Genomic DNA, 27,672 nt, shown 5'->3' with positions numbered 1-27,672 from the left:
GCCTGGGTCTCCCCTAGTACAAGCGGGGTGTTATTAATGTATTGAGCATGCGGTGCCTATGGTGGGAATAGTTTCCCCTACATTATCAGTGAGAGCACCCGGTGCCATGTATGAATAAATCTGAAGTATTATCTGTAACTGATAACCTGCCCAGGCTTCAATACAAAGTAGACCTTATTGGGAGCACTGTGTGTGTGTCTGTTTCATCCATTTGCTAATCTAACCCCTGGGTAAATATTGTGACTGCATAATTATTTAACCCTTACCCCCCATTTACAGAATAGCATTTGAAGGGTCTATACAGGTGGTCAAGGAAGGGTACTGCTTAAAGGGAAGCCCAATAATACTATTGAACTGACAGTCACTGGGTGTGGGAGGGCTGTCGGAGGTACTGGGGGAAGTGAGAGTGTGTGGGGAGCTACTGCTGACCGCCTTGGAAGGCGAGGGAGACCAGTGTACCATCCCCCAGGTTAGTAAATCCTGGGCCCCATCCACTCCTGCTGCAAGCCCTCCAGAACGAAGTTCCGGGCCAAAGACGGGGGTACATATAGGTCCAATTCTATAGTATCTATACCCAGTGTCTGTGTACTACTACTCCCACAAGCAGGGATAATCCACCCTTCTACATATGTTTGATTTATATTGACACCATTCTGTCCAAGGTAAATTAACCTGTAGGCAGTTTAGTCTAGTCAGTGGCCATAATAAAGCTGCTATAGTTAATTGCGCAAATTAGACAATAGTACTGTAGGTAATTGGTTGTAATAATGAATTACATGATTAGTCAACAATATTCATATATGGGAATAGATGTCTCCATCCAAGCATTATATTGATTATTTAGGTCGCCTGCTCACTCAATTTCAAGAAGAAGACCCATAATAAAGGCTCTTGGTTCCCGTCCCTTATTTTTATCTCTGCGATATATAGTTTGGATCGTGTGAGAGATGCTTCCCAAAGCGATATCGGCGGGCATATAGATATCGCTCGCTAGCGGTATGATATTATGAATGGGCGTAATAATAAATTATACTAATACTAATAATGCGCATCTTTGCTACTGCGCCCCAATCAAAATGTTTGCGCGTGTATATATAGTGGTGCGTGTCGTCGGCCGGCTGAGTATCTGTGGGCGCCACTCGTGTGCGCTGCTCCCCGCGGTCTGGACCCGCTCCTCCTAAGCAGCTCAGCGGCCCTGCTGGCGACCAAATCCAGCCCTGGATGATGAGTCACATGACCCACTAATCGCGAATGTATTTCCGCGTTCACGAGAGACGAAACGGTCATCAGCATCATCATCACCATCTCACCATCATCTCTAGTAGCCTACTAGGGCCACTATACCCGCTCACAGTCACAAGTTCAACCCGAATGAAATCGTGAATCGACAGGAGGAGGTATTTTCCAGGGTCTCCTCTCCTCCTCCTCCTCCTCCGTGTCGCTGTCGTCCAAACGCGCTGCCGCCGAGCTGGGGGCAAATCCGGGGAAGGGTTGTCGCGGCAGCGCAGCGCACCACCACCGCTCCTCCACGGACACCACCACCGGCACCACCGCACCGCGACGCGGCGGCGCGAACAACAACAACAACATGCTGACGCGAGTGAAGTCGGCGGTGGCCAATTTCATGGGAGGGATCGTGCCCGGTGGTGGTGGTGGTGGTGGTGGTTCTTCTTCCTCCAGCGGCGGCGGCCGCGGGGGGCCGGGGGACCTGCTGCCGGTGAAGTTCGCCTACACGAGACCCGAGTTCCTGGGGCTGTCCGCGGACGAGACCGAGTGCTCGGCGGACCACAACGCGCGGCCCATCCTCATCCTGAGAGAGACCAAGAAGAGATTACCGTGGGCCACCGGTTACGCGGAGTGAGTCGACTGAATTTGCCCGTCATCATCATCACCCGCGGGTTTCCTTCAAGTGTTGTCAGTCCTTGTGTGTGTGTGTGTGTGTTTTTGTTTGAGTTTATTATAGGGGGGGGGGGGGGTATTATAGAGAGAGGCTGCTGCACCTGCCATGTTTATTATGACAAGCAGCATCCTCGCCTCAGCATGCAGCCTCAACATGCAGCCTCATCAACACCACAACCTTTCTATACCACAGACAGCATGTGGCCTGATTTGCGTGCTGCTTGAAAACAAAACTAAAAAAAGCAACAACAATCATGTACAGTATATAGGCCCACAACACCACGCACTGTCTGTCAGAGCCCCTGGGCTGCTGGGTTTCGCACGAGAGCAGGAGGCTGATATCATGTGAAGGTGCAGTTATACCTATATATACTGTACATCAGAAGCTGATGGAAACGGGCGATATCAATGGCATGCCGTACTGTATTGTACCCATTCTGCAATCTGTTCATTCATTCATTCATTCAGTCATTCATTCTTCATTCAGTCAGTCAGTCATTCATTCAGTCAGTCATTCATTCATTCATGCATAATATGCATGCCATGCGTGATTGGATTGAGGATATAGTCAAAGCCTTCTATAGTGCGATTAGGTCAGTATAGAAAATAACCTAATATTGCCTTCATGGCCTCTCGTGCCATCCTCCTGGTTATTGTCTGATAGTCTCTTACCTTAGAACACTTTAGGGTAATATAGGCCCTGTATGGCCAGATTCAACTGAAACACATTTACATTTGGTCATTTAGCTGACCGCTTTTATCCAAAGCGACTTATACAAGTTCTGTACGACAAGTCATCAGGAAGGGCACAACTCTATCAGCTGAGTAACAATGTTCATCAAAGTGTTGAGTGCTACAGTGTAGGTTAGTTTATTAGGACAAGTGCACGGCAGTAAGGTTAGTTAGGGTTAGATATATATATATATATAATATATATATATTTTTCAGATAATGAAATACAAGGTTGGTCTCTCTTTCTAGTACTATAGTACTGTACTGTATACTGTATATCTGATGTTCCCCATGACATGTCATCATCAGCATTGCTGCCTTGGTGGTTCGATGTCAAGACCCGTCGTACTGTCCGGTCTATTTACCCTCAACTCGGGCACCGCAGGGGGCCATCTGCTCGCTAGCCGCTACGTCATGCTTTACGCAGCAGTTTGAGCTCAAGCACATGGCGCCTCAGACCAGGGTTTCCTAAAAAAAATTCAAGACGATGGTTCCATGCAGGCCAAAGAAAAACGGACAATATTTCTTCCCTTTCAAATTTGCCATCAGATATGATAACAGAGAATATTACTACTAGTTAGTTTCTATATTTTCATATTTGTTGGGAATGTCTGGGATAGTCCATCAAGCCCATATAGAGGGAGGTAAACTATGACTATGTTATGATGACTCTATCGTAGGGTAATAAGGCAGGCAGGCAAGCCCATAAAAACAGCTTAGCGTCTATATACTGTCTAGTGTCTACTCACTGTGATGCATCAAACACCCCTCCATTAGTATTGCTGGATGTAGCCTACTCTGTAATAGTATGGCACCGTCTTTCTCTGCTGCTCATAATCTGCCATTGGTGGAACAATCTAGCAATCCAAGCTAGACTTTTGGGGCCCTATAGGCACATTTTTTTAGGGGTGACAGAAAGGCAGCCTTTGGTCAAGAAGAAAGGTAAAACAAATTAAGTCGCCGTCATGATGTTCTCAAAATCATGTTTAATAATCGCAATTTCAATATCAAAATAATCTTGATTAGGATTTTTGCCATAATCGAGCCAGCTCTACTGTACTACCCTACAGATGCATTTTGTTACCTATTTTTTTTTTATTTCAGCCTACCATGCTGAACTGTCAATCGTTTTGACAGCTCTAGTGTGAACTGGAGACTAAACGGATCCCAAACTCGTTTATTTTTCTTGATCTACTTTTTCTCCCCATTTTTCTATTTTTCTCCCATCCCAATTTTTCGTGTATCCAATTCTTCCCTCCCCTGTCGCGAACGTTGTTAGACCATGCCTCCCACTGGTCGGCTGCAGTGAGGACCAAGCCTTGCATCACGTGTCCCCTCCGCGTCTATTCGTTTCCTAACGCATTTATGCTTCCGCGTTTGCATTTTGCGAATCTGATTGGCCACTGCCGTTTCTGGTGCGATCTGATTGGCCACTGACGTTTCTGGTTTTGATTGATTGATTGAAAACTTTATTAACAGATTGCAGAATGGGTACAGTACAGTACAGCTCAATACATACAATTGTTAAGGGGATGCAGACCAGAGAAAGACTTTCGTCTTGTTTACATCAGGGTCCCCCATTTTCAATTCATCGTAACATATGTGACATACATGACATACCGATAGACAGTACTGCTACATCTATACATTTATGACATACCAGATTTGCAATTACAGTACTGTTTGTGATGCAAAAAGAGTCCAGAAAGAAAAGAGTATATACATTAGACGTAGTCATGTGACATGTGCGCCCAATCGCGTGACGCGCCCATTTCCGCCTCGACCAGCAGCAAACTACCTAACGCCTAGTTTATCACTAGGCGACTCTTTCGAAGTTGGTTAAGGTTAGAGTTTGGAATCAGGGCTGGCGTTCTATCGCCCTGCTCTAAGACAAACTCTAACCTTAACCAACTTCGAAAGAGTGCCTAAGCTTAACCGGCGAAATAACTTGCCGTCACACGATTGGTGCGACCAGAAACATCAGTGGCCAATCGGCGCAAAACGCGAACGCGGAAGCATAAATGCGTTAGGAAACGAATAGACGCGTCCCCTCCGGTACACGAGGAGGCAGCCGTCGCATCTTTTCACCTGTACAGCGCGATCTCTCAGTGGCGAGGAGTAACGCGTGGGAGGCTCACGCTGCCCCCGATACTTCCTGATTCTGCTGTACAGGCGCACCAACCGACCTGTAGGAGTCGCTGTCCACAACGTCCGATCCCCACCCACCGGCTTTCCCACCCCCTAACACTGCCAATTGTATTAGTATGAACGACCAGCCAAGCCGGAAGCAACGCCGAGAGCTGGGCTCGAACCCAGCATCTCCTGCATTAGTGGCGAGCGCCTTGCCCACTGCGCCACTTAGCCGCCCGGATCCCAAACTCTTGATAACCACACCTTTCTTTTATCTACCATTATTTATCAGGGTGGACTATTTGAGCATGTATGCTCCATTTCCAGCCACGCCCTGCTACACAATCATACAGTTTCCACACATTCACACCTGGGAGCTGCCCAATACAACCAGTCTAGTCTTCTACTGTTGTAGAACCACTCCAAAAACGTTTCGCAATCATTTATTTTTTTAAGATTTCTTTTTTAGCGTTTATCGCTTTCTGCTACTGGGCAGTCCAGTAGAGAGAGAGAGAGAGAGGAAGAGCGGGAGACAGAGTGGGGGGAAGACACTCGGCAAACGACGCCGGGTCCGGGAATCGAACCCGGGTCGGCCGTGCCGCGACGCAGCGCGTTTCGCAATTATGCCACAATAATGTGGAACGCCCTACCCACAGCCGTAAAATAATGGGAATCCCTACCCTCCTTCAAAACCGCTCTCAAAGAGCACCTACGGGTGGCTGCAGTTAGAAACTGGCCCCGGCAAATGTCCAAATCCCCCCCCATCCACCCACCCACCCACCCATCCGCCTCCAATGTACAGTTTCTTCCCCTTCGGATGTATATATTTTCTTTTATGATCTCCCCTTTTTTTTTTTTTTTTTTTTTTTTTTTTACACAGCACTGTATATTTGTATGTCATAAATGTCCTGATGAATTGAAAATGGACCCTGATGATGTAAACAAGACGAAAGTATTTTTCTGGTCTGCATCCTCTTAGCAGTTGTCTGTATTGAGCCGTACTGTATTGTACCCATTCTGCAATCTGTTAAATAAAGTTTCAATCAATCAATCAATCAATCCACTGGGGTGGTTGGGGGTTAAAGTGCCACCTTGCTCAAGGACACAGTGAGTGGTGATGGGAGGGGAGACTTGACACTATATTCATGCACCTCCCCCAACCAAGATTTTTCTGCTCGTCAGGGGATCGAACCGCCGTCCTTCTGTGTCACAAGCGTGCCACTCTTAACCTTTAGGTCATAATAGACCTCTGACGCATGTCATAAATCTTTCTGCCCAGATAAGGGAGGGCGGTACCCTCGGTGTGGGAAGATTAATGGGTTATTAAACAAGGTGTTCTAATATCCATGTAACGTCATGCCAAACAGGAATACTCAAACCAATTACCCAAAATAACCTGGAATGGGACTTAGTGTTCCGTACCCGTGTCTCGTGTCTTAAGCCTTGTCTCCCTTCCCTTCAGGGGAAAATCTATTGAAAATCAGCCTTTGTTTTCTCAAAAAGGCAGGCAGACAACATGAGTTATAGGTATAATGCTGAACAAATATGAGAACAGCTGTACAATAGTAAAGAGATGAGAATAAACAGACTAAAAAACAAGAACATTTCTAAGGCATAATAATACATGCAACAGTAGATTTCTCAAAGGAATGAGGTTTCACAGCAAACACATGCACACATGTATCACACAGTAGCTGTTCTATTTCTATTTCTATCCATTACTTTCTATCCCTTACTTACTGTCTTTAATAGTTTTACTATTGTGCACCCTAATACTATGCTACTATTCTTATACTACGACCTATCTTGCCAATATTGTCACGGCTGAGCGTATTGAACCCAATATGCAGAACACAGAGAAAATGCAGACAGGTCTTGGTACAGTATAACCCAAAAGACGGGTATTTTATTATAACAAGGGTCGAGCCGTCCAGGCAGAGGTAGGTCAGACACAGAGGAGGTATTCGTATAGTCCAGAGGGCCGTATGAGGAGCAGGGTAGTAAGACAGGCGTGGGGGTCGTAAACACGGGATCAGATACTCAGGCAGTCCGGGGAGTAAGCAAGGAGAATGGTCAGGCAGGCGGAGGTCATACATGAATGAATGAATGAAAACTTTATTTAACAGATTGCAGAATGGGTACAATACAGTACGGCTCAATACACACAATTGTTAAGGGGATGCAGACCAGAGAAAGACGTTTGTCTTGTTTACATCAGGGTCCCCCATTTTCAATTCATAGTGACATTTATGACATACACAACATACATGACATCATGACATTTATGGCATAGGTACATACATGACATACAGGTACTGTTACATTTGTGACATATATACGATATGCAAATATACAGTACTGTTACCCAGAGATCCTAACAGAGAATATATACATATGATAGGGAGGAGACTGTACATTAGGAGGGGGTGGGTGTGTGGGAGTAGAAAAAAATACATACAGTGGGGAGAGAATAATATACATACGGTGGGGAGGAGACTGTCTATTAGGAGGGGGGGGGGGGTTGGACATTTACAGTGGCCAGTTTCGAATTGCAGCCTCCCGTAGGTGCTCTTTAATCCAAGAGTAGAGAACAGGACGTGGAGCCAGATGAGGACTGAGGGAAAGGGAGACGAGGCTTAGACACGAGACACAGGGTACGGAATACTAAATAACTGCAAAGCGCTAAAGACTACGACTGACTGGAGAATACTAAGCTACGATCTGGGCAGCGTGATGACATCTGAGCCAGGTCTATGTAGGTGAAGCAATCAGCACACAGATCAGCTGTTCCCTGCGCTCTCACACACCTGACTCCACGCCGGTAATCAGAGAGAGAGAGAGAGAGAGAGAGAGGGGGGGGGGGGGGTGCAGGCAGGAATAGGGTGTGACAAATATGTACTGTATACTGTAACACTCAAGCTCGATACTATTTGACCAAAAAGAGATGTTTCCTGGTGACTTGTTGTTCACAATTTGTCGCTTTGGATAAAAGCGTCAGCTAAATGACTAAATTGCAGTGGCGGCTGGTGAATTCTTCTCCAGGGGGGGCGCTATACCAAACATTTTGCAAACATGTACCGAGGTATCGCAATGTCACACACACACAAACACACGCGTGCACGCATTGGCGAAACCACACACTGAGTAGCCTACTGTGCACGTCAGAGCTTCGGCGAAACCACAAGGTACGAATATTTAAGTAGGTAGAGTACAACTATCACCATTGCCATCAATCTATATGATCACAGTCAATGCAGCCACGTTTCCAACAGCGCCTACACAAACACGCACGCCCAGATCTCAAAACTCTCTCTCTCTCTCCCTCTCTCTCTCTCTCTCTCTCTCTCTCTCGGACTCGGGAGCAGCATATTATCACTGTAATATATTTGTGCATGCTCCCACGCGCACGCCCGTATTCAGATCCGTACAATAATAATCACAGAGGTATATCTTGTCATTTGAAACAAGTTACCAATATATTGTCCCGGGTGATTATGCCCCCCGCGGCGAAATTAATTAGTATCCCCCTCTATCTCTCTATCTCTCTCTTTCTCTCTTTCACACACACACACACAGCATGGCGTGGAATCCCAGGCACTAACCTTACACAAATTAAAAGGAACTGCAAAAGATCACCTAGTATACAGTATATACCAAGAATAACTTCAGTATGAGTACAGCATATTTTGCATATTGTTAAAAGAGCCAAGGCTAGCTTGCGTAAATTAAACATAGACTTACCATCACAAGAGTTGAAGGGGGCGAGATATTCAGCTGTCCGCAAGCCATAATCCACTTTAAAAAAAAGTAACAGTCCATGGGCATGTTGCATCTGTCCCCGTCGTTTTAAAAAGCAGGAATGGAAAGCAACGGCATTTACATGACTGCATCCAGCTAGCATATAGCTTCTTGTTAGCCAAGTAGCCAACACTTCTTACCACCAGCTAGAAAACGACAGAGTATATTGTCTTCCTCTGTCCGTTGATTGTTTCTGAATTGAGATATCAGGCTGATGAGGTCGAAACTCTTTCACTCCAGTGTTCATCTCTCAAAAGGTATTGTTTTGAGGGATTTACCTGCATTTTCGAGGTTGGAATGTTCTGCCTCCATGATCCATGGTAGCTACTAGTAAGCTAGCAAAATCTCCGTTCTGTGTGGAGGGAGTGACAACACACCAGTGACTCTGCTTGCTTGGAGCGCTAGAAAGCCGCGCCCCCCACAGATCATATTTATGACCGTTGATAGGCTACATTTATTTCCTTGATTCATTTACATTGGCCGCTTGCGCGCAGTGACGCCGAGTCAGTGTGCGTTTAGGACTAGCGCCCAACTTGGGAGGTAGGTAGAGTTCTATGAGAGTGACGTCAATCACAAACTAGAGGGGAGAATAGCATGAACAAACTATATTACATACATGCTATATTAACGTTATTGTGCATTTTAATAGTAATTATTATTCATTTTAAACATGTTTAGTTTATTTTTAGGGCTTCAAAATATCTAAAATAAAAAACACAAGTTCTTCTTCTCCCTCTCTCTCAACCAGGGGGGGGGGGGGGGGGGGGGCGGCGCCCCAGCGCCCCCTATCGGCCGGCCGCCACTGCTAAATTGTATTTGTATTTGTAAGAGCTGCATGGACAGAGGTCTGCAGTTGTACGTTTATGCCAAGACAATACAACAAACAATAGAACACTAAGGTAAAATACTAATAGTAAAATACAATAAAAAAGGTGACGCATAGGGCTGTCTTAAATACTTCGAAGCTTCGAAGCTTCGTTCGATGGCACAAGCTTCGAACATTAAAAAAAAATCGAAGTAAAAAAAGAAATAATAATAATAATAATTAAAGAAATTAAAAACGAATTCCCGAAGCTTCGAATTAAAATCGAAGCTCGGCCCCGAAGCTTCGATTGCCAAAAAAAGCTTGGAAGGTCAGCCCTACGCCACAATGACTGTGTGAGTTGGGACACGTGTACGCCTTGTTTACACACAATTAACAAGACAAAATTACAATAAATGCTTAAACCTTTAACAATATTAAAAAAAAAACATTAATAATACCAGAACCAGGCTAAACGTAGTGTGTCCGAATGGCGGTTGGGAAGAAGCTGTCCTTGAAGCGGGTGGTTTTTGAGAGGATGGACTTGAAGCGCCTACCCGAGGGCAGGGGCTGAAACAGGGGGTGTGCTGGGTGTGAGGGGTCCTTTGCAATTTTTCTGGCGTGGGTGGTTGTGCGGGAGGTGAAGATGGAGTCCAGGGAGGGAAGGTCACACCCTATGATTTTGGAGGCCTTGTTTATGATGCGCCAAAGTTTTTGAATGGAGTGTTTTTGTGCAGAACCATACCAGACTATGATTGATGAGGTGAGTATGCTTTGGAAGTTTGGATGATGGCAGTATAGAATTGGACCAGGCGACCAGCAGGAGTCAGGTGGCGTTTGACCCTGTAGTGTAGTCCCTGAGGAAGTACAGTCGCTGCTGGGCCTTTTTCGTGTTGGAGGTGATGTTGGTGTCCCATTTTAAGTTATTGTTGATGTGGGTGCCAAAGAATTTGAGTGAGTCCGTCAGGGTTATGGATTGGTCAGAGATTGATAGTGGGAGTTTGTGTGTTTTTTTTGGCAGATCTGAAATCGATGGCTATTTCCGTGGTTTTGGAGGTTGTTGAGCAGGAGGTTGTTGATGGAGCACCATCTCGCTGCTCTGTCCACCTCTCGCCGGTATGAGGTCTCGTCGTTGTTTGTGATCAGGCCGAGGATGGTGATGTCGTCTGCATATTTAAAAATGTTTTACTGAGCTGTCCAGGGAGATGAGTTGGTTGGTGTAGATGGAGAAGAGCCAGGGGGAAAGGACGCAGCCCTGAGGGGCACCAGTTAGGGATGGGTACCTTTCACATTTGAACCGATACCGGTACCGGTACATCAATACTGGTACCCAACGGTACCTTTTTTCGGTACTTTAGTCTTAAGAAATTTAATTTACCTACCTCAGTCGTAAAAATAAAAAATCCAAACTTCAAATAACTACAATTTCGACAGTTTTCGGCTTGTCATTGCTCCGACTGCTTTGTTGTTGAATCAAGTCAAATCCTAGGTAAGCATATATTGTGCGTGTGAACGTTGATATGAAAAGAAAAAAGTAAAAACAATTTTTTTTTTTTTTTTGGTATCTCACTTGATTCGATACTCGGTAGTACCGACGTGTTTCGGTTCGGTACCTCAAAAGTACCGAATTCGGTACCCATCCCTAGCACCAGTGCTGAGTGTCAGGGAGTGGGATGTGAGATTGTTCACCTCTCTGCCTCCTTCACCCCTCTTTCCCTCCCTCCCTCACCTCTCCCTCCCTCACCTCTCTCTCCCCCACCTCTCTCTCTCCCTCCCTCACCTCTCTCTTTCTCTCTCACTCCTTCCCTCACCTCTCTCTCCCCCCTCACCTATATCGCTGTCTTTCTTCCTCCCTCCCTCACCTCTCTGTCTGTGTCAGTTAAAGGAGTGCAACTCTGGAACAATATACCGGATGAAATAAAAAAGTTATTATTTTAAGTTTAAAAAGAAATGTCTTTTCTTCTTCTTTTTCTACCATGAAACTCTGGTATTGCAGATGAATTTTTGATTTTTCCTATGTTGGCTTATGTTCTTTTCAGGAATGTTTTTTTTTGTTGATTGTTGATTTTTTGTTTGTTTGTTTGTTTGTTTTATCTTGCAAACTTTAACTGTTTTTGTTCTTTTCTGGATCGTTTTTTGTTGATTTTTGATTGTTGATTTATTTTTTGTTATATTTTGAAAACAAATTATTGAATTAGGGGTAGGTTGCTCTATAAGCCTTCGGCTTCAAACCTATCCTTTTCGTTTGTTTATTTGTGAAAATGTTCGAAAAATTATTAGTTTGTTTATTTATTTGTAAACATTCGAAATAAAATAATTCATTCATTCTTCATTCATTCCCTCACCTCTCACCTCTCTCTCTTTCCATCCATGTTTCCATCTCCCTCTCTCCCCCCTCACCTATGTCTCTCTCCCTCTCTCCCCCCCCCCCCCCTTCTCTTCCTGTCTGTAGCTCCTCCCACGCTGCCCGTTCACGGTGTGATTCTTACCCCATTGTTCTGCTATGTTCTGTGTGAAAGGTACGAACACGGAATGGGGGGTCAAAGTTGATAAAAGGCACTGCCGGCATCAGGCATGTTTCTTGACAAATACAAATATTTGTATGACGCCTGTTGTGAAGGGCCAGATTAAACCGAATATATATATTTATTTATATATATTTAATTGTATTTGTATATTCTCTAATATTCCCTGATATCCCTTGTATATTCCTTGTACAATATGCATTGAATATCCATTCTAGCCTACTGAACATCCCATAATAGTCTCCATTCTACTATTGGTCGAGACCTTGGTGCCAGGCTGCCATACCCCTCAGACCCAGTTCAAACGTACCGCTCGACATGTACGAACAAGTCCTAGTTCCGCATAGGAATTTGGCTACCGCACCACTAATGGGACTATTTGTTCATAGTGCGTATATATACTGCGCTACTAAAGTAGGACTTTCTTTTCAGTCCAGTTTCTTACCCTCCAATAGAGTCACAGACGTAAAGCCTCCCCGCGATGCCACGTGTGGGAGTAAGGCCAAGTTCGGCCTACCATCGGTATTGAGACATCGTGTATATTAATATTTGAATAGTCATATTTGGCACTATATCGTCGAGTTGGACGTAGTCTATTAAGCTAATAATAGTCTGTTAATATATAGTGCTTCGTGCGGTGAGAATACTACCGTAGTCAGTACCCCATCGTTTCGGGCAGAGAACTGGCTGCTTACCCAGGGTGGTTGACCCTATGTGAAGCTGCACCCGAGGAGCCCCAGAGCCGACGAGCGAGTGGACCTGTATACCGGATTATTCTACCGACGACAGCCCGCCTTCCCAGGCACGGATTATGCTTTGGATACTTTGATTATTCTATGGATAAAGACCCCCGACACTACCGTGTGTTGGAACCCCCCCCCCTGGAGAGGACGCAAGGTGAGGAGACGCTCTGCAAGACGAGGTCTCTCCACATCTCTCCCCCGTGGACCGGAGAGAGCCGGCCCACAAAGAGTCCACCTGCTTTCATCTGTGGTCCAAGGATCGCCGGCGCATTGAACGGCACTACAGTGGGTTCACCTGGGATACCCTTGGCCGGACGAGGCAGCTGGATTCTACCCCCCCCCCCCCTCCTACTCCTGTCGGCTTACAAGCGACCGGATTAACCCCCTCTAGTGTATCCAGCCTATAATCATTAAAGTATCATTGCTGTTATTCCTTAACTATTCCAGGTCGTATATTTACCACCTGCGCCTTCAGAGATTGGACATTATCTATTGATATACCGACGAATACTCCTTGCCATAAAAGTGCATACTATTTCAATTCATAAATGTAATTAAGTGATTAAGTGTTTATTCTACACACCATCGCTGTGTAGGAAATAAAGACCTGTTTCTAATTCGTACATTTGTGTTGGATCCGTTTCATCTACGTGAGAGTGTTCATGATAATATATTTATGCCGTGTACTGGGTGGCCGAATATTAAGTACAAAGGTAGTGGTAGTAAGTATCATATCTAGTAATACAGTCAGGGAATTGTACCCCTCAGTTACAATTGGTCCTTCGAGCCGGAGGGTAATTAGTGTAATATTAATATAGTGTTATTAATATTGAAATGGCCTATGATGAACACTCCACGAAACGATCCTCCTAACCAACGCCCGCAGCGCGAACGACGGCTCCCTCAGTACTTAGAGGCTTACGCTGTCAGTCAACAACCTAGTCTTCTACTAACAGTAAACGCGGTAAAACTAGAAAGTAAAAGTATGTCTAACCCCAACGCCCAGACTACCCCGACCATAGAGGCCCCTACGGGCTCTAATGTAACTGACCAAGTTCACGGTGGGGACCAGTGGGAACCAGACATGACTTCACACCCCGCCAGTACTGAAGAAGTAGTCCCCGATGAGTCCCGGGAGGAATACAACGCTACCGAGAGAGAACTCGGCACGGAAGAAGACGGGGAGAGCACCGTGGAGATAGAGCTCCAAGGCTCCGCAAGGAGTACCCCGAGGGAAGGCTCCCCTATACAACCGCCTTCTCCCAGCGAGGCAGAGAGGACCCTACAGCAGGCATTCCTCGTCAGCCTGAAAGCCTCTACTGAACGCGATAGACTCCAGGGTGAACGCGATCGATTGCAGATACAGCAACGAAGCGAACACGAGCAGATACGCCTGGAAATAAGACGCATTCAGATGGAAGAGAATGTGGCCCGAGACCGAGCAGACAGCCAGCGAGCAGCTGCTGGTGCTCTACGGGACGCAGAGCGCGACAGACAGCAAGCGCAACTAATAGAACAGCTGATCAGACGGACAACACCCTCTCCCTCCGCCAGAGGCTCCAGGAACTCGTCTAGACACACCTCCAGGGCGGCATCCCCTAGCCGAGTAAACAACCCTGAACTTGACCAACAGACGAGGTCTATACCCCCCACAGACCACCTCCCCCCACCGGTCCAAGCGAGACCTAGCAACCGGGAAGGAGCAGCATATCCTGTGGAGAGGCTAAACCAGAGACTACAAGCACTGGATGACCTAACTGAAGACGAAGAGGAAGAGGAGGAGAACCGCGCCCGAAGACAGCACAGTACTCTACCGGACCAGGAGGTCCGGTACAGCCCAGGCTATACTCCCGCGGAGCTGCGCTACAGACCCCCGACTCTATACACGGGTGAGCACGACGCACGACCCGCACCGAGGAACAGCACCTGGACAAGCGGGCCATGGTACACTGCCGGTACCAGCCCATACCAAGGAGCGGGAGGAGACTCGCCTAGGAGGCCTCTCCCCCAACGCTCGCCGATGTATCCACAGTCAGCGTCATACATTGGCACGCCTATGGTACCCGACTTCACCCAAGAGAACCGGGCCCAGTATACAGAACTCCGCATGTGTCTGGAGACCATGTTGGTGGATGTATTGGATGAACGCCACAAATACGCCATCCTACTGCAGCACTTAAAGGTGCCCCGCGCACATAATATAGCGCTCGCCTACGCGACTTCCACCACCCCATACACAGCAGCGCTGGTAGCATTGGACCAGAGGTATGGGCGCATATGGGATTACGTGATCCAGGAGATCCGACACATCGACCGCTTACCCCCAGCAATAGACAATCGAGCACTGGACGACCTGTCCATCAGAGTGCAGTCCCTGGTAGGGATGTTGGGAGCGCAAAGAGAGAAGGGGAAGTATGAACTTTACGCCAACTCAAATGTGGAAAGGATCCTGGAGAAGCTGCCGCCCGCTCGTCAGGAGCGCTTTAGGCGGCAGAGGGACCACAGAGACCCGAATGGCCCCGAACCGAACCTCCTCGATCTAGCAGACTTCCTGGCGAGAGAAGTCAGCAGCCTACGGCTAGATACATTCGGACGGAGCACCCCTGGCTCCAGAGAAGGAACCAGACGACTAAATGATGGAAGAAGATCGGTGACTGTGATGCACCAATCGGAGTCAGTACCGAGCAGCAGGAGCCACAGTACCCCCTCCAGAACGGAGAAGTGGAAGATAGTGTGCCCCTACTGTGAGAAAGAACACTGGCTAGCGCAATGTGACTCCTTCCCCAAGCTGAACGCGGAGGAAGCAGGTCAATGGATAAAGTCCAACAAGCGCTGTTTTCGCTGTGCGCGCTCACACATGGCAGCCGAATGCCGCTTAAAGAAAAGGTGCACCAAGTGCGATGGAGCCCATCTGGACATACTTCACGACAGTAACAGACGGCGCCCTTCACCTGCACCATCCAGCCGCAAAGCGAGCGTCATGTACATCGATCCCGCCAGCAGCAGTGGAGCCCGAGTACTCCTAAAAGTAGTGCGTGTGACACTAAGCTACCAGAATAAAGTCCTGGACACTTACGCCGTCCTCGATGACGGGTCAGAGAAGACCCTGCTGCTCGCCTCCGCTGCGGCCCAGCTAGGGCTGCGGGGAAGCAAAACCCAAATGACAATTCGGACAATAAGACGAGATTTGAAGACGATAAAGGGCGAGAATGTCTCATTCTCTATCGCAGCAAGCGGCCAGCCTGAGCGACGGTACCAGATTGCAGACGCTTTCACCAGCCAAGAAATAGGACTGTCGCGGCACACATACCCCGTCGCCAAGCTGATGGAGAAATATGCACATCTGCGCAAGTTACCGATCCCGCTCATAGACAATGCTATGCCGACCCTGTTGATAGGCTCCGACCATGCAGACCTCATTGTCCCGATGGACCGGGTTCATACCGGACCCCGAGGCTGTCCTGCAGCAGTCGAGACCCGTTTGGGATGGACTCTCCAAGGCCCGCTCGCCAAATCTCTCAACCGAAGTACAGCCACTAGATGTCTCCACTCCCGAGTCACAGAGGGAGAAACCGCACTCCTGCAACACGTAGAGCGGCTATGGAGCTTGGAACAAATGCCCTTTAAGAATGGAAAGAAAGACATTCGCTCTAAAGATGACATTTACGCCATTCACCTCCTCGAGACAGGGACCAAGAGAGTCCCGGTCAACGGCGTGTTGAGATACGCCACGCCACTCCTGCGGCGAGAAGGAATGCCTACTTTCCACGCCAAGACAGACGCCATAGAACGGTACCTGCTGAACACGGAGCGGCGCTTAGCCAAGAACCCCGCCCAAGAGAGTGTATACCGCGCTGAGATTGAGAAGCTCATCACAGCGGGACACGTCACAAAGATGGACATTAAAGAGGCTGACCAGACCACTGAATCGTGGTACGTGCCCCACCACAAGGTCCATCACAACGGTAAAGACCGCATAGTATTTAACTGCAGCTACCAGATCGGATCCCAAAATCTGAATAAAGAGTTACTGCCCGGTCCCACACTCGGCCCCTCCCTACTCGGCGTTCTACTCCGCTTCCGCCAGGAAAAGGTGGCCATCAGCGGGGACATTAAAGGAATGTTCCTGCAGGTGAGATTAGTAGAGGCGGACAAGCCCCTGTTACGGTTCCTATGGAGAGAGAAGCCAGGAGATGAGCACCCAGCCATCTACCAATGGGAAGTCCTCCCCTTCGGAACGACGTGCAGCCCCTGCTGTGCGACATTTGCACTACAGAAACATGTAGCAGAGGACCCAGCAGCGGACGAAGAGGTCCGACACAGCGTAAAGAACAGCTTCTACGTAGACAACTGTCTACAAAGCCTTTCAACCCAGGAAGAATCCGAGGCTCTCCTGATTAAACTCCGCGCCTCATTGATCAAAGGCGGCTTTGATCTCAGGCAGTGGGCCAGCAGCGATCCGCAAGTACTGCGCAGCCTCTCCTCCGAGGACAAGGCAGCCAGCAGCGAGACCTGGATGGCTACAATCCCGGGAGAAGCCCAGGAGATGACCCTGGGATTGGTGTGGCGATTCAAAACAGATTCGCTTCACTACAGACACAAGCCCCTGACTACGGAGCAGGGAAGGCCGGCGGCGGCGCCGACCACCAGACGGAGTGTGTACACAACACTCGCCCGACAATATGACCCGCTAGGATGTATTCTACCGTACACCACCAGGGCAAAAATGATTGTACGAGCATTGTGGGACAAGGACCAGGGCTGGGACGACCCCATTCCCGCACACCTTGCATCCACCTGGAGAGAGTGGGAGATGGAGCTCCACTCACTCCCAGGCGTTAATATGCGCCGAAGCTACTTCCCACCCACGGTGAGGCCAGAGACATGTAAAATGGACTTACACGTCTTCAGTGACGCCTCAGAGGTCGCATACGGATCAGTAGCCTACTTGCGGGCCCAAGACCAGGGGGGAGAGATCTACACAGCATTTGTCCTCGCCCGCTCGAGAATAGCCCCACGCAAGCAACAATCTATCCCACGTCTAGAGCTCTGCGCAGCCCTAGCCGGAGCGCACCTAGCCACGCTCATCCAACGTGAGCTCACCATACCGGTGTCTAGAACAATCCTGTGGTCAGATTCCACGACGGTACTCGCCTGGATCAAATCGGACTCATGCAAGTACAAAGTCTTCGTGGGAGTCAGAGTCACCGAGATTCAAGACTTAACCGAAGAGTTAACCGGAGAAACAGAGTGGCGCTACGTTGATACAAAACAGAACCCAGCTGACGTCATCACCCGGGGGATGCCCCTGGATGACCTCACCCGTCGCAATGTCTACAGTGACGGCCCCGCATTCCTAAGACTCCCGGAAGGACAGTGGCCCATGCCTATCCCGAGGGAAGCAAGTCCAGAGGAGGTGGAAATTAAGAAGTCTGTGTTCTGTGGATTGAGCACCGTAGCCTCCACCGACCCTAACATAAACGATTGCACGTCCATAGAGAGTGCACAACAAAGAACATTCCTGCGGTACCACCCGGAGTGCAAGTCCCCCGCTGATATGTCAGCAGCTAACTACGAGGAAGCAGAATTGCTTCTACTGCAGCGAGCCCAGAGAGACTCGTTCCCCGATGAATTGGCCTGTCTACAGGGAGGAAAGCCCGTCCCATCCGACAGCAGATTAATTCACCTGGCCCCCGAGAGCGACGCTCACACCCTCATCAGAGTGGGTGGTCGCCTACGCAGAGCCCCCAATCTACCGGATGACATTAAATACCCGATCGTATTGAACAGCCGACACAAGGTCACAGAGCTGATTATAAAGAAATACGATGAGGATGTACATCACGCAGGAGCAGAAAGAGTCTTCGCGGAAATCAGACGTCGTTACTGGATCCTACAAGGAAGAGAGGCGGTACGACGCTTCCAACGAACATGTCTAGACTGCCGCAAGTGGCGCGCGCAGCCCAGCATACCAAGGATGGCTGACCTTCCTCCATGTCGCCTCCGAATCGGTGACAAGCCATTCCACTCAACGGGTATGGACTGCTTTGGCCCGCTGCACATAAAGAAAGGAAGAGGAACCGAGAAGCGGTGGGGTATTGTATTCAAATGCATGACCACCAGAGCGATACACATCGAGCTTCTCCCGACCATGAGCACAGACTCATTCCTTATGGCCTTCCGTAGATTCATATCACGGAAAGGAAGACCGTCTACCCTATTGTCCGATCATGGGACAAACTTTAAAGGCGGCGAAAGAGAGCTGAGAGAGAGCTTCCAAGCTATGGGCCCAGAACTTAAGACCCACCTCGCTCCAGCACAGGTTGATTTCCAATTCAACCCCCCAAACGCACCCCACTTCGGTGGCACTTGGGAACGAGAAGTGCGCTCCATAAAGACAGCCCTGTACGCAGTACTTGGGGCCCAGACTGTGGCGGAAGAAGTCCTAATGACAGTCCTCACGGAGATTGAGGGAGTACTTAACTCGAAGCCCCTCGGATATGTCTCCAGTGATGTGGCGGATATCGACCCAGTTACCCCCAACACACTCCTGATGGGGCGGCTAGATCCCACATTACCCCAGACAATGTACCGGCCTGAAGAAGCGAACGGCCGACGAATGTGGAGGTACAGCCAAGTATTAGCCGACAAGTTTTGGAACAGTTTCCTACTGCACTACCTACCGTCTCTACAGACCCGCCAGAAGTGGGTAAAGGAGAGAGACAATTTGACAGAAGGAACAGTCGTCATGATTATTGATCAATCACTGCCCAGAGCTATGTGGCCGGCCGGCCGCGTAAGCAAAGTGATCACCGGTGCCGACGGCAAGGTCCGAGCAGCTGAAGTGCTCGTCCAGGGTCGCACTTACACCCGTCCCGTGGCAAGGCTCATAGAACTGCCTCGACTCCCAGACACAATCGATGATGACCATGACCCTACAACCCTATGACTTTGTGAAGTTGACTGACCCCTACAGCAAACCCTTATGTGTAAATAGACAACGCGATTAATCTGTCTCCGTTTAACTGATTAGGTCTGGGACCTATTCAGGGGGTGGCTGTTGTGAAGGGCCAGATTAAACCGAATATATATATTTATTTATATATATTTAATTGTATTTGTATATTCTCTAATATTCCCTGATATCCCTTGTATATTCCTTGTACAATATGCATTGAATATCCATTCTAGCCTACTGAACATCCCATAATAGTCTCCATTCTACTATTGGTCGAGACCTTGGTGCCAGGCTGCCATACCCCTCAGACCCAGTTCAAACGTACCGCTCGACATGTACGAACAAGTCCTAGTTCCGCGTAGGAATTTGGCTACCGCACCACTAATGGGACTATTTGTTCATAGTGCGTATATATACTGCGCTACTAAAGTAGGACTTTCTTTTCAGTCCAGTTTCTTACCCTCCAATAGAGTCACAGACGTAAAGCCTCCCCGCGATGCCACGTGTGGGAGTAAGGCCAAGTTCGGCCTACCATCGGTATTGAGACATCGTGTATATTAATATTTGAATAGTCATATTTGGCACTATATCGTCGAGTTGGACGTAGTCTATTAAGCTAATAATAGTCTGTTAATATATAGTGCTTCGTGCGGTGAGAATACTACCGTAGTCAGTACCCCATCGTTTCGGGCAGAGAACTGGCTGCTTACCCAGGGTGGTTGACCCTATGTGAAGCTGCACCCGAGGAGCCCCAGAGCCGACGAGCGAGTGGACCTGTATACCGGATTATTCTACCGACGACAGCCCGCCTTCCCAGGCACGGATTATGCTTTGGATACTTTGATTATTCTATGGATAAAGACCCCCGACACTACCGTGTGTTGGAACCCCCCCCCCTGGAGAGGACGCAAGGTGAGGAGACGCTCTGCAAGACGAGGTCTCTCCACATCTCTCCCCCGTGGACCGGAGAGAGCCGGCCCACAAAGAGTCCACCTGCTTTCATCTGTGGTCCAAGGATCGCCGGCGCATTGAACGGCACTACAGTGGGTTCACCTGGGATACCCTTGGCCGGACGAGGCAGCTGGATTCTACCCCCCCCCCCCTCCTACTCCTGTCGGCTTACAAGCGACCGGATTAACCCCCTCTAGTGTATCCAGCCTATAATCATTAAAGTATCATTGCTGTTATTCCTTAACTATTCCAGGTCGTATATTTACCACCTGCGCCTTCAGAGATTGGACATTATCTATTGATATACCGACGAATACTCCTTGCCATAAAAGTGCATACTATTTCAATTCATAAATGTAATTAAGTGATTAAGTGTTTATTCTACACACCATCGCTGTGTAGGAAATAAAGACCTGTTTCTAATTCGTACATTTGTGTTGGATCCGTTTCATCTACGTGAGAGTGTTCATGATAATATATTTATGCCGTGTACTGGGTGGCCGAATATTAAGTACAAAGGTAGTGGTAGTAAGTATCATATCTAGTAATACAGTCAGGGAATTGTACCCCTCAGTTACAACGCCTGGAAATATTAGTAATAATCGTTTGGACGCCTGGAAATATTAGTAATCATTTTTTTTTTTTTTAAGTTGTGTGTCGAGTGTCGACAGTAAGAAAGAAAGAAAAAAGGCCTGCAATTTGTTTGATTGATTGAAAACTTTAATTAACAGATTGCAGAATGGGTACAGTACAGTACAGCTCAATACACACAATTGTCTGTCTCTCTCCCTCCCTCTTTGCCCCCCCCCCCCCCCCCTCTCTCTCCTAGACCCGAGAGTCTCAGGAGGTACTGCTGGTTTAATGATTCCAGGTCATGTTATCATGTATCTGTAATTAAAGCCTCCTCTTCATTCATTCCAGTGGCTAATTAGGCCCTCTAACCTCTCCCCCAGCCAATAACAATGTGCAATACAGTATACCGTGTTTTTTTAAGGTATAAAACATTGATTAAACTGGGCTAAGAATGATGAGCCAGCTGTGTAATTATATTTTTCTGGAGCAGGAGGTAAGTGAGCGCTGCTGCTTCCAGGGCATTATTGCCACCTTATGCTTGGCATGCATATGTGAGAATTTCTTTTTAATTGTTTTTGCATTCTCTTGTGGAAGGGGAGATTTTCTACACAGATGGTGAGGACAGGAATTATTTTGAACCCCCCCCTCTCTCTCTCTCTCTCTCTCTCTCTCTCTCGCTATCTCTCTCTCACTCTCTCTCTCTTGCTAGCATCTTTCTCTCTCTCACTATCTATCTCGCTATCTCTCTCTCTCGCTCCCTCTCTCTCACACACTCACACACACACACACACTTCAGATCCAAGTTCTCTGTCAAACTCAACTGAGCCGTCAGTCTCGTCTGCCCTCGTTCCCCTGTTTATTTGCACCCAAATGACATGAGCCGGTTAAATCCTCTCTGTCTACGACTCCACTGACGCCATGGAAAAGGTGGACCTTTTGAGTCATTAACAAAACGAGAACCACCTGCGGTTCACTGACTGAACTGAGCTTTAAATTGAAGTGTTTCAATTCCAAAATCACGTAGATGAGACACTTGGAATTGTGAACTATGACATTGAAACACCTGGCATTGCTGGCATTAAAGGTCCAACCAATGATCCCAACGTAAACAAATGGGTAGCCCCACCTCCAATTATTATATATATTTTTTTTTAATAAATAGGAATGGAGTTGTTGATACAATCTAGCCTGGCAAATGAATGGAAGCGGATACGGACCACTAGCTGAGCTCCGCTTCCATTAATTTGTGCTAAGCTAGGCTAGCTTGCAGCCGGATAGCTTTCTACTGAACGCACAGAAAGTAAATTGGTATCTATCTTCTTGTCTGACTCTGGAAAAGACAGTAAGCACATTTCCCATAGTGTTGGCGTGTTCCTTTAAAGCAGTGCTTCTCAAACATTTTCTGTCAGGCTCCCCTTTGGCGGACCAAAATATTTTGGGCCCCCCCCCCCCCAACAAAATAGTCATGAAATGGGCCATGTTTAAATTGATTGAAATAACACCAATATCGTGACCTTTCAAATTGACAACACCTTCCCTCGCGAGATGAAAAGCCAGCTTCACACAGATATGTGGTGCTGAATGGTATCAACACCTTAACTGCTGCATCATGAGATACTTGGTACTCAGCACCACACTCTGAAACTAGCTCTCCAGGTGGTATCAGATGAGATTTCAATGAGTTCTTCCAAGAGTTTGGATGGAGATGTGTCTGGAAGCTTTGTCTCAATGTTGTCTGTAAAGTTATTTTTTATCCAGAGTAACTTGGTGATCTTTTTCTGTGTTTTATTAAATAATGATTTTCAGATTTTGAGAAATGGTCAAACTTATCCAAATATGCTATTTTCATGGATAACAGTGCAGCTGCAACAGATAGCACTTTAGTGATAATTTTCTGTAAAAAAAAAAAAAAAAGATAAATCTTTTTCTTTTTTCTTTTTTTCTTTTTTTAATCTCAAGGCCCCCTCTGTTATGCCTCTGCGCCCCCCACTTTGAGAAACACTGCTTTAAAGAAACCCTCCACTCAAAAAAGGTGTTTCTCTTTCTGGTTAACTACTCTTGGAGACTTTTGACCATACAGTACATATTCTTATTTGTGCAGAATCTCACCAGAGCCTCATCAGCATGTGTGATGTCACTAATAGGTTGAACCTCTCATGGTTCACTATGTGGTAACCCGACACCCTTAGCTTCAGCATAAACAGAAAGCTGAGTAGGTATCGACGGGTGTTGAAAGAATATAAGCTGCTTGGAATTCCTTGGAATATCAATGGGTGCTTATTATTGCCAGTTTTCATATTCATGGTCCTCGGGCTATTCCTGACAAATATTAAGCATTGTGAAACAGGGGACCCAGTGAAAGCCTGCAACAACAAAAACGGCAGGGCCAAAGAAGAGCCACAAAGGAGGACAGGGATTCGCTGAGATTCAAGTTTAAACCAGGAAGTCTGAGTGTGATTGGATGAATGAGAAAATTATAGATGGCATTGTCTGGGTTTTCCAGCTCGTCCAGCGATCGACTCGTGAGACTGACTGTTAGAACGAAAAGACATGGTTGCCCACCTTTGGTGGTGTTTGTTGAACAATTTGGTCAAAGAAACATATCCATACCCCAACCACACACACGGTTAGGGGTAGCGCCGTCAACTTGAGCCCAAGAGCAGAACACAGGGGAGAGGAGAATGAGGTGGTTTAGGTTGTTTAATTGTTAGGTACCAAGCAGACAGGGTAAAATGATCAGAATGTGCGACAGGTGCGAGCAGGGTCACTCCTCGTGATTCTCAGGAAACGTCCTGGCTGGTGGTGTCTCAGGAACACAGCGTAGACCGGGCGGTAGGCGATCCTGGGCACAGGGAGAGGGACACAGGGTTAGGACAAGGCAAGGGTATACAGACAGAGAAGCAAGTAGGTGACGTCCTCGTACCAAGGTAGGTGTAGCCATAGATATATATAGAACACTAGATAGCTTGCCCGCGCTGCCGGCCAATGGAGAGCGACGTCACTGAACCGCCGCCATCTTGCTCCAGTTAGCCTTGAGTGAGAGTGAGTGAGCTGCACAGACAAAAATACTCATAACTCGCTGAAATATTGACGGATTTACAAACGGTTTGGTTTATTACAAGCATTATTAACGTGGCTATGATTCAAGCGGTTTGTAAAAAAAAACATCTTTAAATCTTATAAGTATGCAGTATCATAACTACATCTTTGATGTTTATAGCAAACCAACCCGTTTGTAAATCCGTCAATATTTCAGCGAGTTATGAGTATTTTTGTCTGTGCAGCTCACTCACTCTCACTCAAGGCTGACTCTCCCAAGATGGCGGCGGTTCAGTGACGCTGGTGACTCCGCCTTAAGCTATCTAGTGTTCTATAGATATCTATGGGTGTAGCAACCCTCGGACGAGGAGTGGCAGGAAACACAGGTCTCATATCAGGGCTGGTGATCTTCTTCTTTCGTGTAACGTCAGAGGTCCAACTCCGTATCTTGTAGCCATGCCCTTAACTCTGGTCCCACATCAAAGAGGCTGGCTTCCGAGGGTGGTTTGTATAGGGGGCAGATGGTCAGGATGTGTTCAACAGTCTGCTCAGGGTCTCCACACTCACATGCAGCGCTGTCTGCCAGGCCCCACTTCTTTAATGATGCTTTAAAGCGACCAACCCCAGATCTTAAACGGTTCAGCAGAACCCATTGCCGGCGTGGAAGATCGTCTCCTGTGGCGCCATCTCCTGGATCCCAGATGTGGTGGTGGATACGGGTTGGCCCAGCACTCTCCCACTCTCTCTTCCAGGCTGCCGCCAGCCATCCATTTCTGGATAGGTCCTCAGTGGTGGAACGGAGCATCTCTTGTGCCACCTTGTTGTAGGGGTGGCGGGACTTGAGTCTGCTCATAGGTGCTGTTGTTGTTGTGGTGTTGTGTAGGATGTGCCAGTCATGCTTCACTGCCTTCCTTGCTAGGGCGAGAGTGGCAGCCTCTCGTTGTAGGCCAGCTGGTGCGATTCCTGCAAGGACTGGCAGCAGGAAGACGGGTGTAGCCTTCAGGCATCCAGTGATGATCCGGAGGGCGTTGTTAGTAGCCGCATCAACTTTTTTAACGTGCAGGCTTCTGCTCCAGACTGGGGCACAGTACTCTGCTGCCGAGAAGACCAGGGCTTGGGTGGATATCCGAAGGGTCTTGGCAGTGGCTCCCCAGGTTGTACCTGCGAGGCGTCGGATCAGCGCAACCCTTGATGTTGTCTTTGCCCTGACATCTTCGAGGTGTTGTTTGAAGGACAGTGTCCGATCCAGACGCACGCCAAGGTATTTAGGGGCTTGCTGGGACTCCAGACGCTTGTGGTCAGCATATACCTCCAGTTCCCTCTTGGCATCTCTGTTGCAGAGATGGTATGCTGCTGAAACGGTCTTGCTGGTGCTGAGCTGTAGGCGCCACTTTTGTAGATAGGCTACTAGGATGTCCATGTCTTGGTTAAGACCGTCCTCCAGTGCCTTCCATGTGGGTCTTCTCAGCATGATGGCAAGATCGTCCGCATAGCCGTACTTTCTGGATGCTGTGACTGGGAGATCGTAGATGTAAATATTAAACAGCATCGGAGAAAGGACTGACCCCTGTGGGACACCGTTCCTCAGTCTTCTGAGCCTGCTGCGCTGGCCATCGCTGGTGTGTAGGACAAAACTGCGGTTAGACAACATCTCCATGATAAACTTCACCATGTGCCGATCAGGTACCATCCTCATCAGCTTCAGGTGGAGTCCACGGTGCCAGACAGTATCGTATGCGGCAGTCAGGTCCAGGTACACTACCCCCGCTTTCTCATTAGCCTGGAAGCTGTCCTCGATGTCTTGAGACAGTAGTGTTACCTGGTCCACTGTTGATCTACCACGTCGGAAACCGGCCTGTTCCTGTGGGAGCTGTGTGTCAATTACTGGCTCAATGCGGCTATGGATCATTCTTTCCAATATCTTAAATGGAACACAGAGCAGCGAGATGGGTCGATATGCCTTGGGGTCTTCCGCAGGTTTGTTTGGCTTTGGCAGGGCAATTACAGAAGCACGACGCCAGGTCTTGGGGATCTTGCACCTCTGATAGCATGCAGAGAAGAATGCACAGAGCCAGTCAGATGTTGTTGTGCTCTGGTGGGTGATAAACTCCGGGTGGATGTTGTCACGGCCTGGAGATTTGCCCGTCTTGAGCTTACTCATGGCCTCATCGAGTTCATCTGCTGTGAACTCTCCTGAGAGGTTAGAATCTACACTGGCCACCTTGGAGAGGGAAAACACCTCCTGTGTTATCAGGCGGGTAACATCTTTGTCTGCGTCTGGGTAACGACCGTTCTTCAGGAGCTCGGAGGCGATGGCATCTGCAGTGACTGGGCAGCTTGGGGGCTTTGTACATCTGCCTGTAAGCTGGTTGATCGTTTGCCACGCCTTCCGACTAGAATGGGTAAAGTCAATTGATTCAACTACTTCAGTCCATCTGTCTCTACGCGTGCTGTCCAGTCTCTGGAGCAGTGCCGCTGCAGTCGCATCCACCTCTTCCCTGGAGCCAGCGCTCTGGTGGTCGCACAGGAGGCGGCTGCACTCCTCGTCCCAACCAGGGATGTAGTTCCTGTTGTAGCCGCGTGGGATGGTCTTCTTTGCCGCACCCAGGAGGACCCCACAGTAGGCCTCATAGGCGGCGTCCACATCGGCTGCATCTGGGTCTGGCAGACCAGCTGCCCTCTTATCCGTCTCCTGAGCAAATACCTCCCAGTTGGCCTTTCGAAAGTTCCATCTTTTGACAGGCTTCCCTAATACCGGTTGCACCAGTGATGGGACTTTAATGATGGATGGTCGGTGGTGTGAGTCGGGAAACCTGTCTAGGACGCGTCTTTCTGGTTTCGGGTCATTGCTCCAGCATACGGCAAAGGCCAGGTCTGGGTTGGTAGAGGTGTTCCAGCGTGCAGAGAAGAAGCTTGGCGGCTCCTTGGGGTCGTACAACAGCAGAGCATCGATGTTGGAGGCCCATTCGCTGAGCGCCTCTCCGTTAGGTGTTGTGTAGTTGTAACCCCAGTCTGTGTGTTGACAGTTGAAGTCACCTGCGTAGATGGCAAGTGCAGTTATGGACGGGAGGGACGTAGCAGCCAGCTCTGATGGTGGGGGCTTATATACGTTGATGACTGAAGTTTCCTGGATTTTAGTAACCAGCCACTCGATGTTGGTGCCTGGTGGGGATTGGCTACTGGCTGACCAGCTTAGTTCAGTCCTCACGAAGGTTGCCACACCATGTTGCTTGTTGTGGATGGACCCGGCTAGATGGAAACCAGGCATCTTGAGGATGTTATCGTTTGTGCAGTGTGTCTCCTGCAGGAGCACCACCGCTGCCCCATTGGAATCAGCCAGGTGACGTACGATCTCGAGTTTGGCGCTGGTGAGGCCCTCGACATTGAGTTGGAGCACTGGTAGGCCGCGGTTTTCGACGGCCGGTATGACCGCCCGTCCTGAGTAGGACGCTCCACCGTACCTTGGCCTGCCTGCTCGACGTTTAGTTGGCGACATTCGTTTCACAAGTTGGTCTTGCACCA

General features: G+C 48.2%; 1 protein-coding gene across 1 annotated transcript in view; it reads left to right on the top strand.

Moving 5' to 3' along the window:
• Nucleotides 1-1,588: 1,588 nt before the first annotated feature.
• Nucleotides 1,589-27,672, top strand: part of LOC311241721 (protein phosphatase 1H-like) — a gene marked incomplete at both ends in the record, with an annotated part of 76,725 nt that continues 50,641 nt past the window's right edge. Inside the window, 1 exon segment of the mRNA XM_084330603.1 lies at nt 1,589-1,857. Within this exon segment, the coding sequence (XP_084186729.1) occupies nt 1,589-1,857 (269 nt within the window).

Source organism: Notolepis coatsorum (genome assembly GCF_963971535.1).
Source record: "Notolepis coatsorum genome assembly, chromosome: 15".
Lineage (NCBI taxonomy): Eukaryota > Metazoa > Chordata > Actinopteri > Aulopiformes > Paralepididae > Notolepis > Notolepis coatsorum.
The sequence above is the reverse complement of the archived record's forward strand: the minus strand, read 5'-3'. Positions and strand labels throughout refer to the sequence as shown.